The sequence below is a fragment of the Schistocerca piceifrons genome, chromosome 4 (assembly GCF_021461385.2).
Source record: "Schistocerca piceifrons isolate TAMUIC-IGC-003096 chromosome 4, iqSchPice1.1, whole genome shotgun sequence".
Taxonomy (NCBI): domain Eukaryota; kingdom Metazoa; phylum Arthropoda; class Insecta; order Orthoptera; family Acrididae; genus Schistocerca; species Schistocerca piceifrons.
Window position 1 is genome coordinate 81,214,697 of NC_060141.1, and position 13,397 is coordinate 81,228,093.

At 44.0% G+C, this 13,397-nt stretch overlaps 1 protein-coding gene across 3 annotated transcripts in view; it reads left to right on the top strand.

The window, feature by feature from the left end:
- Positions 1-5,079: 5,079 nt before the first annotated feature.
- The window catches only part of LOC124795072 (pinin-like), a 374,148-nt gene continuing 365,830 nt past the window's right edge, over positions 5,080-13,397 (top strand). For all 3 annotated transcript variants that reach the window (XM_047258884.1, XM_047258883.1, XM_047258885.1), the window contains exon 1: positions 5,080-6,351. In XM_047258884.1, coding sequence (XP_047114840.1) covers positions 5,679-6,351 — 673 coding nt within the window. In that variant the 5' untranslated portion in view covers positions 5,080-5,678. The remainder of the gene's footprint in view (positions 6,352-13,397) is intronic.

Below are 13,397 nucleotides of genomic sequence, written 5' to 3' on the forward strand. Positions count from 1 at the left end.
ATGATGTTCCCATGCGGTGCTTCATTAGTGTGAGTCACCTTGCCTCTCACAACTTGGGTTGCTTAATTAATGAAATTAGCCACGACGAAATTGTTCAAAATTATCCCCATACCGTGGTATGGCTGCACACGCCCTTCGAATGCGTTGCTCCATATCGTTTCGGGTTGTAGGCTGTCTTTCATAAACAATATTTTTTAAATAGCCCCACAAGAAAAAAATCAGGAGATGTTAGGTCTGGTGAACGTGGAGGCCACTGAAATGGTCCGCCGCGTCCTATCCACCGACCAGGGTACCGTAAATTTAAAACGTTCCACACATTTTTAGCATACTGGGGGCTGCTCCGTTCTGATGGAATCACATTCGTTGCCTGGATTCTGAATCAACATCTTCCATTAGTTCCAACAAATCATCGCGAAGAAATTGTAAATAAGATTTCCCCAGGAACATTACGGTCAAAAAATACGTTCCTATCAAGTAACCGTTCAAAATTCCACACCACACCATTAACGATCATTTGTGTTGATTGTTAACGGGTCTGTGCCAGTGTGGATTGACAGGGGACCAATAATGACAATCATGACGATTTAATTTGCCATTGTTTTTGAATGTGGCTTCATCGGTGAACATAAAGTATCTGAAAAAATCATTGTCACCTCTTATCACTTCCAAGGCCCACTGGCAGAAATGCACGCGTATTTACATATCTTTCGGCGTTAATGACTGTGTCAGTGTGATACGATACGCACGATATTTATGTGCCTTCAAAATCCTCAGAACAGTTGATTTCAGTATTCCAGTCTGTCTCTGAATCGCTCGACTACTCATTTCGGGATCCAGTTGAACACAGGTGAGAACGGTAAGGGTACGAGCGTCATTTTCATTCTATTCGCGATGACGAGGTGGACGGTGCATGTATCCATTTCGAGCTCGTTGAGTGCAATTTCGAATAATGTTTTCGCTTGGATGTCATCTGTTTGGGAAACGATGTGCATACCAATGCGTAGCTGCAGCGTAATTGTTATCGCATTCACCTAAATTTAACATCATATCAACAATCTCTGTAGGACGATAGTGAGCCATATTTTGCTAAAGAATAATTTACTTTCGTCAGTTGATGTTTACAGTTCACAATCTGAAAGGGAAGTGACGTCTGATCGCATTTCAAAAAAATGGCTCTGAGCACTATGGGACTCAACTGCTGAGGTCATTAGTCCCCTAGAACTTAGAACTAGTTAAACCTAACTAACCTAAGGACAACACAAACATCCATGCCCGAGGCAGGATTCGAACCTGCGACCGTAGCGGCCTTGCGGTTCCAGACTGCAGCGCCTTTAACCGCACGGCCACTTCGGCCGGCGATCGCATTTCACCGACCTTTATACTGAGCCATAGTTCGCAGTTTGGCCACGGTAGCACCACAGCAGGTGAGTAATGCAATTGTGAAAAGTTTTCTAACGAGATTTTATTACCATTCCAGCTCCCTCCTTCAAAAACTGTGCCGTGTAGGATACATTTTGTAAAAAATAGCTTAATTTCGCATAATGAGACAATTGGTGCACATTATATATCGTTTTGATGCGTCCTTCTCGGATCATTCTAAATAAATGGGAGTTCTTCCGCAATTTTAATTTTTCTCGATTTCAGCGCCATCTGTCAATGGTTTAAAAAAGTGTTTCAGACAAAACTTGATTACTTTTTTTCTGGAAGATCCGAATCTGCAATAAGAAATGGGTGTTTCCATTTAAGATTCAAAAGTTACCCCCCCGCCACATTCAAGGGGGCAGGGGTTGGGTCGAGATCCATTGACTGTTACCGCAATATGGAATCAGTGGCATCAGGAGGGTAATACGGAATGCCGTGCTGGATCCCAGCGGCCTCGTATCACTAGCAGTCGAGATGACAGGCATCTTACCCGCATGGCTGTAACGGATCGTGCAGCCACGTCTCGATCCCTGAGTCAACACATGGGGACGTTTGCAAGACAGAAACCATCTGCACGAACAGTTCGACGACGTTTGCAGCAGCATGCTCGGAGACCAGGGTTGCGGTTACCGTTGACACTGCATCACAGACAGGAGCGCCTGCGATGGTGTACTCAACGACGAACCTGGAAGCACGAATGGCAAAACGTCATTTTTTGAGATGAATCCAGGTTCTGTTAACAGCATCATCATGGTCGCATCCGTGTTTGGCGACATCGCGGTGAACGCACAGTGGAAGCGTGTATTCGTCATCGCCATACTGGCGTGTCACCCAGCGTGATGGTATGGGGTGCCACTGGTTACACGTCTCGGTCATCTGTTGTTCGCATTGACGGCACTTTGAACAGTGGACGTTACATTTCAGATGTGTTACGACCCGTGACTCTACCCGTCATTCGATCCCTGCGATACCCAACATTTCAGCAGGATAATGCACGACCGCGTGTTGCAGGTCCTGTACGGGCCTTTCTGGATACAGAAAATGTTCGACTGCTGCCCTGGCCAACACATTCTCCAGATCTCTCACCAATTGAAAACGTCTGGTCAATGGTGGCCGAGCAACTGGCTCGTCACAATACGCTAGTCACTAACCTTGTTGAACTGTGGTATCGTGTTGAAGCTGCATGGGCAGCTGTACCTGTTCACGCCATCCAAGCTCTGTTTGATTCAATGCCCAGGCGTATCAAGGCCGTTATTACGGCCAGAAGTGGTGGTTCTGGGTACTGATTTCTCAGGATCTATGCACCCAGATTGCATGAAAATGTAATCACATGTCACTTCTAGTATAATATATTTGTCCAAAGAATACCCGTTTATCATCTGCATTTCTTCTTGGTGTAGCAATTTTAATGGCCAGCAGTGTAAATGCGCAGTTAAGAACTATTAAACTCGTCTGAAATAGTTACTCGCTCCTTGCCGGAGACGACTGCTGGCTCTCGTATGACCTGCAGTCTCACGTGCTATGACGTACGCGCCGTGCTGTCTCTCTCGTGGGTCTCTTTCAGTTTGGTACTGACAGCCCTCTTTCTTTCCGCATACCATCAGTGATCAGAAAGTAAAGAGAGCGGGGAAGGGCCGGTAGCGTTGGCTCAACGTGCAATGTGCATGTGGGTGCCTGTCAGGAAGGCAGGAAGGCAGGCTGTTGGCTTCCGGGTGGTCGAAATAAGTACAAGTATCTTAGCTCAGATCTACCCATTAGGGCTTATTCAACCATGTCTACAACTAGGGCTACACGTTGCACTGGGGCTCAGCCCCCTGCTCCGAAGTGTAGTCATTCTGACTGAGAATCCCGAATAGGCATAGGAGAGAGGAAAAGGTACGTGCTAGTTAGTCGGGGGGCGCCAAGCACGAGAGGGAGCCCACCGGCTCTGCTCGCTGGCGCAGCCGGCTGTAAACGGTATCGTCAGCTTCTTAGCCCTCGACAAGTTCTGGGAACCTTTCAAGGAAATAAACTGTTCTCAATAAAAATCTTTTAACAATAACGCTTTCTACCCTTACAGAGCAAGTAGTCTCTTCTACAGCAGTACTCACGGTACACCGTACTGAATTACAGAAGTAAATAAAAAATATAGAGGTATACACAGAAATTGAAAACCTTACGAACTGAGTAGATAAAGACTGATGACTCAGTACCATGCACTGCGCAACATAAGAGTAAGGATCAGTTAGTATTGGTTACTCCATCTTAAGCTTACTGGAATTAAAGAGTATTTTTCACCAGAAGCGTTTCGCGTTTATTTGTAAACTATCTTCCGTTGCCATTCAGGAAATATATAGTATCGAATACCTAATATGTTTCTACCTTTTGATATTTATACATTAAAAAGAGTGACGTTGCTACAATTGGCAATTTACTCGCGGCGTTCTTGCCTGTTGCTGCATGTTGTAAAGTCCTGTGCTTTTTCCTTCGTTGCTAGCGGTGGTCACCGTTGTAGCAAATACCATCTTCGTAGTTTTTCGCCCTTTATGAACCCGCTTTATCTTATCTGCATTTGTGATTTCTCCACTTCACCTTACCTTTTCGAACTTCACAAAGGAAACAGTAATGCAGTTTTCATGTGTTCTGGATTCACCACAGTGTTTACATTTATTCTACCAACTTTTTGAGTGCAATTTTTTCTGTCGTGAGAGTGAGCGTAAATTAGAGAAGATGTGTCAGATGTTCAGCTGTCACCCAAAACCTCCGCGCGCGGGGGGAGGGGGGGGGGCAGGGGGGGAGTCAAAAGAGAGAGGGAACACTGATTATAGGGAGTGCAAGTAAGTGGTAGGAAATGATAAAACGAAAACATTGGTAACCAATTCAATACAGACTTCGTAACATCGACTAAACTGAAAGCTACATTAGAGCAACACAACAGAATCATTACAAGCACCAATTAAGAAACATCACAAAAAACGAAACCACAGAACCAAATTATATCCAACCAAAAGTTCCGGACAAAGCTGAGAAATATTGTGAAACACAATGAACAGACGCTACAAGAAAAAATAAAAGAAGGAAACTGTTACGGAACCAATCACAATGCATATTCCCTCTGATGCCAAACAAAGCTACAGAAAAAGTGGAAAATGCAGTATACAGAAAAGCAGGTTAGTAAAAGGCGGAAAAGTGTATGCGCTACCACGGATTTTTCGAATTCAACCTCTGCGAACAACGAAGGAAAAGACCTTGGGAACATGAAGGCGAGTGAAAAACATCGTAAGAGCGCGCCAGTTTTATAAGGAAATATTGATTTTAATTTATAAATACTAAAATGTAGAAACATGGTACTACCACATTTTCAGAATGACCACAGTAGATGATTCATAAATAAAAGCGGAACGCTTTTGGCGAAATATACATTCAGACTGTTAAATTGCAGTAAGTTTAAGAAGGAAAATCCAAGGCTGATTAATTACAACAACTCGTGCTTAAGGCTGCCATGAAGACATACAAGTGTGGGGGGGATCACGCCTGGGAACCCCCGCAGTCCCTGGACAGAGTCCGTGCCGATTGGTCGGACGTCATCCGATAGGGCGGCGCCACCGGCGGCTACACACTACCTGCAGTTTTAGCGAGCGGGCAGCGAAACCAGTTGCAGCAGTTCGCGAACAGCTTTCGTAGCAAGAGGATCGGTGGTTGCTCTCCTCGTTTCCTTCTGTGCATCGCAACAGTTATGTTTCCTAGTCGAGGGGTAATAATAATTCTCCGCCAAGAGTGCGCTTTCCCGCCTCCGCAACAGAGCTTTACCTGTTAGATTTTCTCGATTATACACGCACAATAACTTTCCTCGCAGCGCACGACAGAATACGAAGAGTAAGCATTGATTGTGCGCTACTTCGCGAGAGCAATTTGACGTCGTTTCATATCGTTTACTGGCGTGCTACAAGTTATAAAAGAGCTGTAATCGTGTTGATTTTGAGACATGTACGTATTGTTGAAAAGTTAGGGAAGTGATTGATTACTTCCTGGCGTTTGCATCGACCGTCTGATACAAACAACCAGCTCTCTTGCGAATACCGATTGTTGGCTGCGAGTGTAGTGTTTGCTATTGCGTCAAACCATATATAGTTTATGGCAGCTATCGTGACTATGAAATCACAGCGAATCGCTCCGGCGGTAGGAAGGGATCTTCTGAATCCAGCTTTGAGAAACTACCCCTTAAAGCGGAATATTTGGCACATCTTGTTGTTTGTCACCCGATTTGTGCAATAGTGATGGCGGCTAAAAATGCTTTAGACAAAAGACGGTGCAACTCTTCAGAAGATGAAACGCAGTACTCATCTCGGGATTACGGGGACAACAATGATGGGGATAATACTCTGCTGGCCGTGGACTCGCATTCCGTCTCTTCCTCTTCTTCAGAGGAATATGGTGGCTATGTCAATAATGGTCTGCAATCGGACGAAGACAGTGAAACCGGGATCATGGACGTCAGCCAAATAGTGGAGACAGTTCTGAGACAGCCGGTTTCGCCCGCTCTCCGCATAAGCGAATCTTCCGACGTGCACGTGGGGCCCAGTCTTACCTACAATGGGCCTGTTACCATCAACGTTACCGTACAGCCGCAGTCGGAACATCAGGCAACACCGCCACAGTCTGACCCTCAGCTAGAGTGTCAACTGGAGCTTCGGAATCAGATCCAACCTCAGCTTCAAACCGAACACCCGCCCGAGCAACAACCGATCTCTCACGCTCAGATCCAGTCTCAAACTCAGATTCAACATCCTCCACAGCAACAACCGCTTCAAACTCAGAACGAGATTCGAGAACCTCCTCGGCAACAGCCACTGTCTCAGACGCTGGACGAACCTTTGCCACATACGCAACAACCCCGTTTGCAACAACCACAGACCATGGTGCAGAGGAATCTCCAGACGTATGGACAAGGTAATTAGTGGCTGCAAAGGCTGTAATGTTCAATTATTGACTGTTGTTCTTGTTATTTTTGTTGCGTTCTTCAGTCCAGAGACTGGTTTGATGCAACTCTCCATGCTACTCTATCCTGTGCAAGCTTCTTCGCCTACTAGTAACTACTGCAGCCTATATATTTATGCCTTGGTCTCCCTTCACGATTTTTACCCTCCGCACTTCCCTCCAATACCAAATTGATGATCCCTTCATGCCTCAGAACATGTCCTGTCAACCGATCCCTTCTTCTAGTCAAGTTATGCAACAAATTCCTCTTCTTCCCCGTTTTATTCAGTACCTCCTCATTAGTTACGTGATCTACCCGTTTAATCTTCAGCATTCTTTTGTAGCACGACATTCTGAAAGCTTCTATTCTCTTCTTGTCTAGCCATTTATCGTCCATGTTTCACTTCTATACGTGGCTACACTCCATACAAATATTTTCACAAAATACTTCCTGACACTGAAATCGAATAGGACTGCTCATGTTATTAAGGGACTATTTGTTATGGGGCATTACTTCGCGACTCTTCTGTGATCTCTAACTATATCCTTACTTTCTGACTCATTTCATCAAAAAGATCAAAACAACGACAATTAAGGAACGTATTACGAGCCTGTAAAATATATTGTGCAATATCTGACGCAAATTAGTTTAGCTGTCATCTCTGTCTGTGAAGAACACGTTTGAATCCTCGTAAGTCCGCATTTGCCACTTCAACGTATCAAAACATATAAAATGTCGTTTTTACCGAGCCTATAGAGGATATGTATCGGTTTTCCACTTCAGTGGAGCCCAGGAACACGCCAACAATAAACTGCTCTTCGAATTCGATTGCACTGATCGACTTTCATCACAGAAAAAGGATACACTTGAATTTCGCAAAACATCCTAAACATGACATAAGATACCATAAATATTTTTCCCTCCAGGTGTAATGTCTATGTGCTTTGTATAAAAATAAATATTGAGGCAGCATTGAAAAGCTTCAGAATATTGAGATAATTTCATCCTGGAGGCACCTTCTGCGCATTATTGTGTTTTTTATGTTTGCCATGTTGATTACAGGCTAATTTGTGCATCGGCGAAAGTAACGGCGTGCTTTGCGCATTGGTATGTTGTTATTACTGTTACGAAATTTCTTTAACATTATTTCGTGTTTTTCATAATGTGGCCTGCATTGTCCCATAATACTACGAAGAGAATTATGTATAAAGTCCACTTAGTAGTTCCCAGAAGTTGATGGTATTCCGCACTTCGTTATCCACAGTGTTCGGTCGATATTTCAGATTTCTTTGTACCGTCGTCCTATGATGTTATCGGTGCAAGAGTTATGTGTATACAAATCCGCTGGCATGTTCTTCACATCACGTTCGAATACTGAGCAATGTACATGCCTCTTATGGACTGCAAATGGCTTTTCTATACATTGTTATTGTTTAAATGTATCAAACAGCAAGAACAGATACTATAAGAATAATGAATGGATAACTACGCATGTTACTTCGGCATTCCGTTATCTCTTGTTTGTTTTTCTTCTGACATGTTCTTTATAGTTTTCTGTGACAACTGATGTCGTCTGCATCACGATGTCTAGTATTAGGAACCTCCACACAAGTATCAGGTATAACGTATCCAATATAAGTCCTGTGCATTTCGACGCTGCTTCTATATTTTTGTTCTCATCCTTTATGCGTTATCAGGCTTGCTTTGAGAAGGTTCGTGCGACCGAAAGGAGACTTTCAGTAAACATTCTATTATCTGCTAAGTTATGGTGGTCGAACATGAAACTAACTGAATACTAGCGTTTAAAATGAAGTGTGTATTTAGTCGTATGTTGCTATTTGAAGAAGGTCATAGACGGCTGCCTCCCATATATTTTTCACTTGAGCTAGTGATCCGTCTGTGAAGATAAATATTACGTCTACTAACTTTTCTGGACTCAAGAGGTGTCCTGGAAACGTGTAAGGCGGCTTGTAGCCCAACTAAGATACATTTTATGTGGTGGATGGAATCCTTAAAGCAACAACACCAAACGAACAATGAAGTTCAGGAATACAACGATTGCAACGAATACCGTATTTTATTTGTCGAGACTAGTTCTACACCTTGTTTAACCATAATTCACTGCCACTCCTTGCAATGGATTTGACGCAATTCTTAATATAACAAAGGCAAAAGCATAAAATAAAAATTTATCAGTTTGTATACTAAGTCATACTTATTAGCAAAACCGATTTAATGTTCCATAGGCAAGTACTCCAATTCTGGAAAACGTATCTACATCGTTTATGTTCAATTGATGCCATGAGAAACAGAGACTTTAGCGCCGGATGAGTAGCTCCGATGAAACATGGGAGACCTTCTTCAAATAGCAGATCCATAAGTCATCATATAATATTTAGTGAAGTAACGAACAAATCAGGACGGTTTGACGAGATTATGACAAAACTGTTGCAGAGCACCGTCAAAAGTGTTCACAGTTGCGACACATCGAGTGGTTTCCATGCACTGTGTAGCTACATAACGAGAGCAAATAATGGTGTACACATTTCCCTCTAAAAAGGCATAAATCGTACGTGTGGTATCACGCAGAACGTTAATTACATAGACTTAATTCTTCAGGCGAGACGTATTAAAGAAATGACTGATTGATTGATTGAGAGGGGTTATGGGACCAAACGGCGAGGTCATCAGTCCCCCACGTATTAAGGGAGATGACATGCGTTCGGTTCTGTGCTTCTGCAAATATCTATTATTAAATGCGTCTTTTTTCGAGTAGTATTCACTCGAAGTGATATCATTGACTGTAGATTTGGCTTAAAGTGGATAACAGATTATCTTTCTTATCTGAGATGGATAATGCGAGCTACACTCCTGGAAATGGAAAAAAGAACACATTGACACCGGTGTGTCAGACCCACCATACTTGCTCCGGACACTGCGAGAGGGCTGTACAAGCAATGATCACACGCACGGCACAGCGGACACACCGGGAACCGCGGTGTTGGCCGTCGAATGGCGCTAGCTGCGCAGCATTTGTGCACCGCCGCCGTCAGTGTCAGCCAGTTTTCCGTGGCATACGGAGCTCCATCGCAGTCTTTAACACTGGTAGCATGCCGCGACAGCGTGGACGTGAACCGTATGTGCAGTTGACGGACTTTGAGCGAGGGCGTATAGTGGGCATGCGGAAGGCCGGGTGGACGTACCGCCGAATTGCTCAACACGTGGGGCGTGAGGTCTCCACAGTACATCGATGTTGTCGCCAGTGGTCGGCGGAAGGTGCACGTGCCCGTCGACCTGGGACCGGACCGCAGCGACGCACGGATGCACGCCAAGACCGTAGGATCCTACGCAGTGCCGTAGGGGACCGCACCGCCACTTCCCAGCAAATTAGGGACACTGTTGCTCCTGGGGTATCGGCGAGGACCATTCGCAACCGTCTCCGTGAAGCTGGGCTACGGTCCCGCACAACGTTAGGCCGTCTTCCGCTCACGCCCCAACATCGTGCAGCCCGCCTCCAGTGGTGTCGCGACAGGCGTGAATGGAGGGACGAATGGAGACGTGTCGTCTTCAGCGATGAGAGTCGCTTCTGCCTTGGTGCCAGTGATGGTCGTATGCGTGTTTGGCGCCGTGCAGGTGAGCGCCACAATCAGGACTGCATACGACCGAGGCACACAGGGCCAACACCCGGCATCATGATGTGGGGAGCGATCTCCTACACTGGCCGTACACCACTGGTGATCGTCGAGGGGACACTGAATAGTGCACGGTACATCCAAACCGTCATCGAACCCATCGTTCTACCATTCCTAGACCGGCAAGGGAACTTGCTGTTCCAACAGGACAATGCACGTCCGCATGTATCCTGTGCCACCCAACGTGCTCTAGAAGGTGTAAGTCAACTACCCTGGCCAGCAAGATCTCCGGATCTGTCCCCCATTGAGCATGTTTGGGACTGGATGAAGCGTCGTCTCACGCGGTCTGCACGTCCAGCACGAACGCTGGTCCAACTGAGGCGCCAGGTGGAAATGGCATGGCAAGCCGTTCCACAGGACTACATCCAGCATCTCTACGATCGTCTCCATGGGAGAATAGCAGCCTGCATTGCTGCGAAAGGTGGATATACACTGTACTAGTGCCGACATTGTGCATGCTCTGTTGCCTGTGTCTATGTGCCTGTGGTTCTGTCAGTGTGATCATGTGATGTATCTGACCCCAGGAATGTGTCAATAAAGTTTCCCCTTCCTGGGACAATGAATTCACGGTGTTCTTATTTCAATTTCCAGGAGTGTAGAATCACGTAAATAAAGTTCAGTCTTTGTGGTCATCTTACACATTCCGTGCTAAAATCTATAGATGGAAGGTCAACTAGAATCGCTTTTTCAGGCTAGTACATTCACTTTAGTAGGACACTGCAAATATCTGGAGATACTCCAGGATGCTGGAACTCGATAAATGAACGTGTGTTTTAAATTAGTTCTTCATAACATCCCGTCATCCGTGGCAGAATACTGCAGGCTCTTTCCGTGGTTATGGTACAAGATTTCGGGAACAACGGGTAAAGACAAATGTATCCCTGGACCAGAAATGACTGAGTAGGAAGATACCAACAAAAAAATTAGAATTTCACTGCTGAGCTGAAAAAGACAACAGTCCAAGTAGACACATTTTTTCAAAAATTTTATACAACTACGCAACTTGCCTGAGGTGCTAAACTCATAAAAGTTGTTAAAAGTGCATCTTCTAGCGTTTGTGAATGAATGACATTGTCATACAAAATTCTGTAAAAACCGTTCGAACAACCTTGCCATCACTGCGGCTGGACTGAGATCGGAATCGCACTACCCTAAGCTGTAGGCTAACCATTGATACAGCCTTAGGGAACTCCGTGCGTATAAGCATTTCGAGTGGGAAAAGACACACATCTTGCTTATAATGTTGCTGTGGTCTGCAGTCCGGAGACTAGTTTGGTGTAGCTCTTCACGTTACGGTCCTGTGCGAGCATCTTCATCTCCGAAAAACTATTTCAGTCTACATCCCTCTGAATCTGCTAACTGTATTCATCTCTAGGTCTCCCTCTACGATTTAACCCCCCCTCCTCTCCCGCCCACACACTTCCCTCCAATACTAAACTGGTGATCCCTTGATGTCTCAGAAAGTGTCCTGTCAACCGAACTTTTCTTTTGGTCAAGTTGTGCCATAAATTTCTTGTCTCCCCAATTCTATTCAGTACCTCATTAGTTCGGTGGTATACGCATCTGACCTTCAACATGGCTACACTCCAGACAAATTGAGAAAAGGCTTCATAGCATTTAAATTTGTATTTGATGTTAACAAATTTCTCATCTTCAAAAATGCTTTTCTTGCCACTGGTCTACATTTTATGTCCTGCCTACTTCGACCATCATCAGTTATTTTGCTCCCCAAACAGCAAAACTCATCTGTTACTTTAAGTTTCTCAGTTCACCTCAGCATCACCTGATTTAATTAGATTACATTCCATTATCCTAGTTTTCCTTTTATTGATGTTCATCTTATATCCTCCTTTCAAGCCATGTCCATTGCTCTTCCATGTCCTTTGCTATCTCTTTTGGAATTACAATGTCATCGGCAAACCTCAAAGTTTTTATTTCTTTTTCCTGAACTGTAATTCCTACTCCAAGTTTTTCTTTGATTTCCTTTACTGCTTGTTTAATGTACAGACCGAATAACATCGGGGATAGGCTACAACCCTGTCTCACTCCCTTCTCAACCACTCCTTCCCTTTCATGCTCCTCGACCCTTATTACTACCGTCTGGTTTCTGTACATGTTCTCAATAGTCTTTCGTTTCCTGTATTTTAGCCCTATCACCTACAGAAATTTGAAGGAATATTCCAGTCAACACTGTCAAAAGCTTTCTCTAAGTCTACACATGCTATAAACGTAGGTTTGCCTTTCCTTAACCTATTTTCTAAGACAACTCATAAGGTCAGTATTACCTCGCGTGTTCCCACATTTCTTCGGAGTCCTAACTGATCTTCCCCGAGGTCGGTTTCTACCAGTGTTTCCATTCTTCTGTAAGGAATTCGTGTTAGTATTTTGCAACTATGACTTACTAAACTGACAGTAAAATTTTCACACCTGTCAGCAACTGCTTTCCTAGGAAATACAATTATTACATTCTTCTTGAAGTCTGAAGGTATTTCGCCCGTCTCGTACATCTTGCACACCAAACGGAAGGCTATCAGTAGTTCTGAGGAATATCGTATACTCCCGGGCCTTGTTTCGACTTGGAGGCAAATAAATAAATAAATCTCCTCGCAGTGTCATATCGCTCATCTCATCTTCGTCTACGTCCACTTCCTATTTTATAATACTGTCTTCAAGTTTATCTCCCTTGCATAGACCCTCTATATACTCCTTTTACCTTTCAGCTTTTCCTTCTTTGCTTAGAACTGGTTCCCCAACTGAGCTCTTGATATTCATTCAGCTACTCCTCTTTTCGCCAAATGCCACTTTAATTTTCGTGTTTGTAGTATGTTCCTTTCTCCTAGTGAAATATGCTTCTAAACCCTTACATCTGTCTTCTAGCCATCCCTGCTTAGTCATTTTGCGCTTCCTGTCAACTGCTTAGCAAATTTGCTCTTCCTGTCAGTCTGATTTTTTTAAACATTTGTATTATCTTCCGTCTGCTTCTTTTGCTGGATTCTTGTATTTTTCTCCTTTCATCAGCTAAATTCAATATCTCTTGTGTTATCTACGGATAGGCCTTGTCTTTTTACCTATTTGATCCATTCCTTTCCCCTGTTGTAGTCAACCGTTGCTCAGTGCTCCCTCTGAAACTCTCAGCAACCTCTGGTTCTTTTAACTTATTCATGTCCCATATCCTTAATTTCCTATCTTTTTTTGAATTTCTTCAGTTTCGATCTACAGTTCATGTTGAATAAATTGTGGTCAGAGTAGTACACATCTGCCAGTGGAAATGTTTTAAAATTTAAAACCTGGTTTCTAAATCTCTACTTTACTATTATATAATCAGT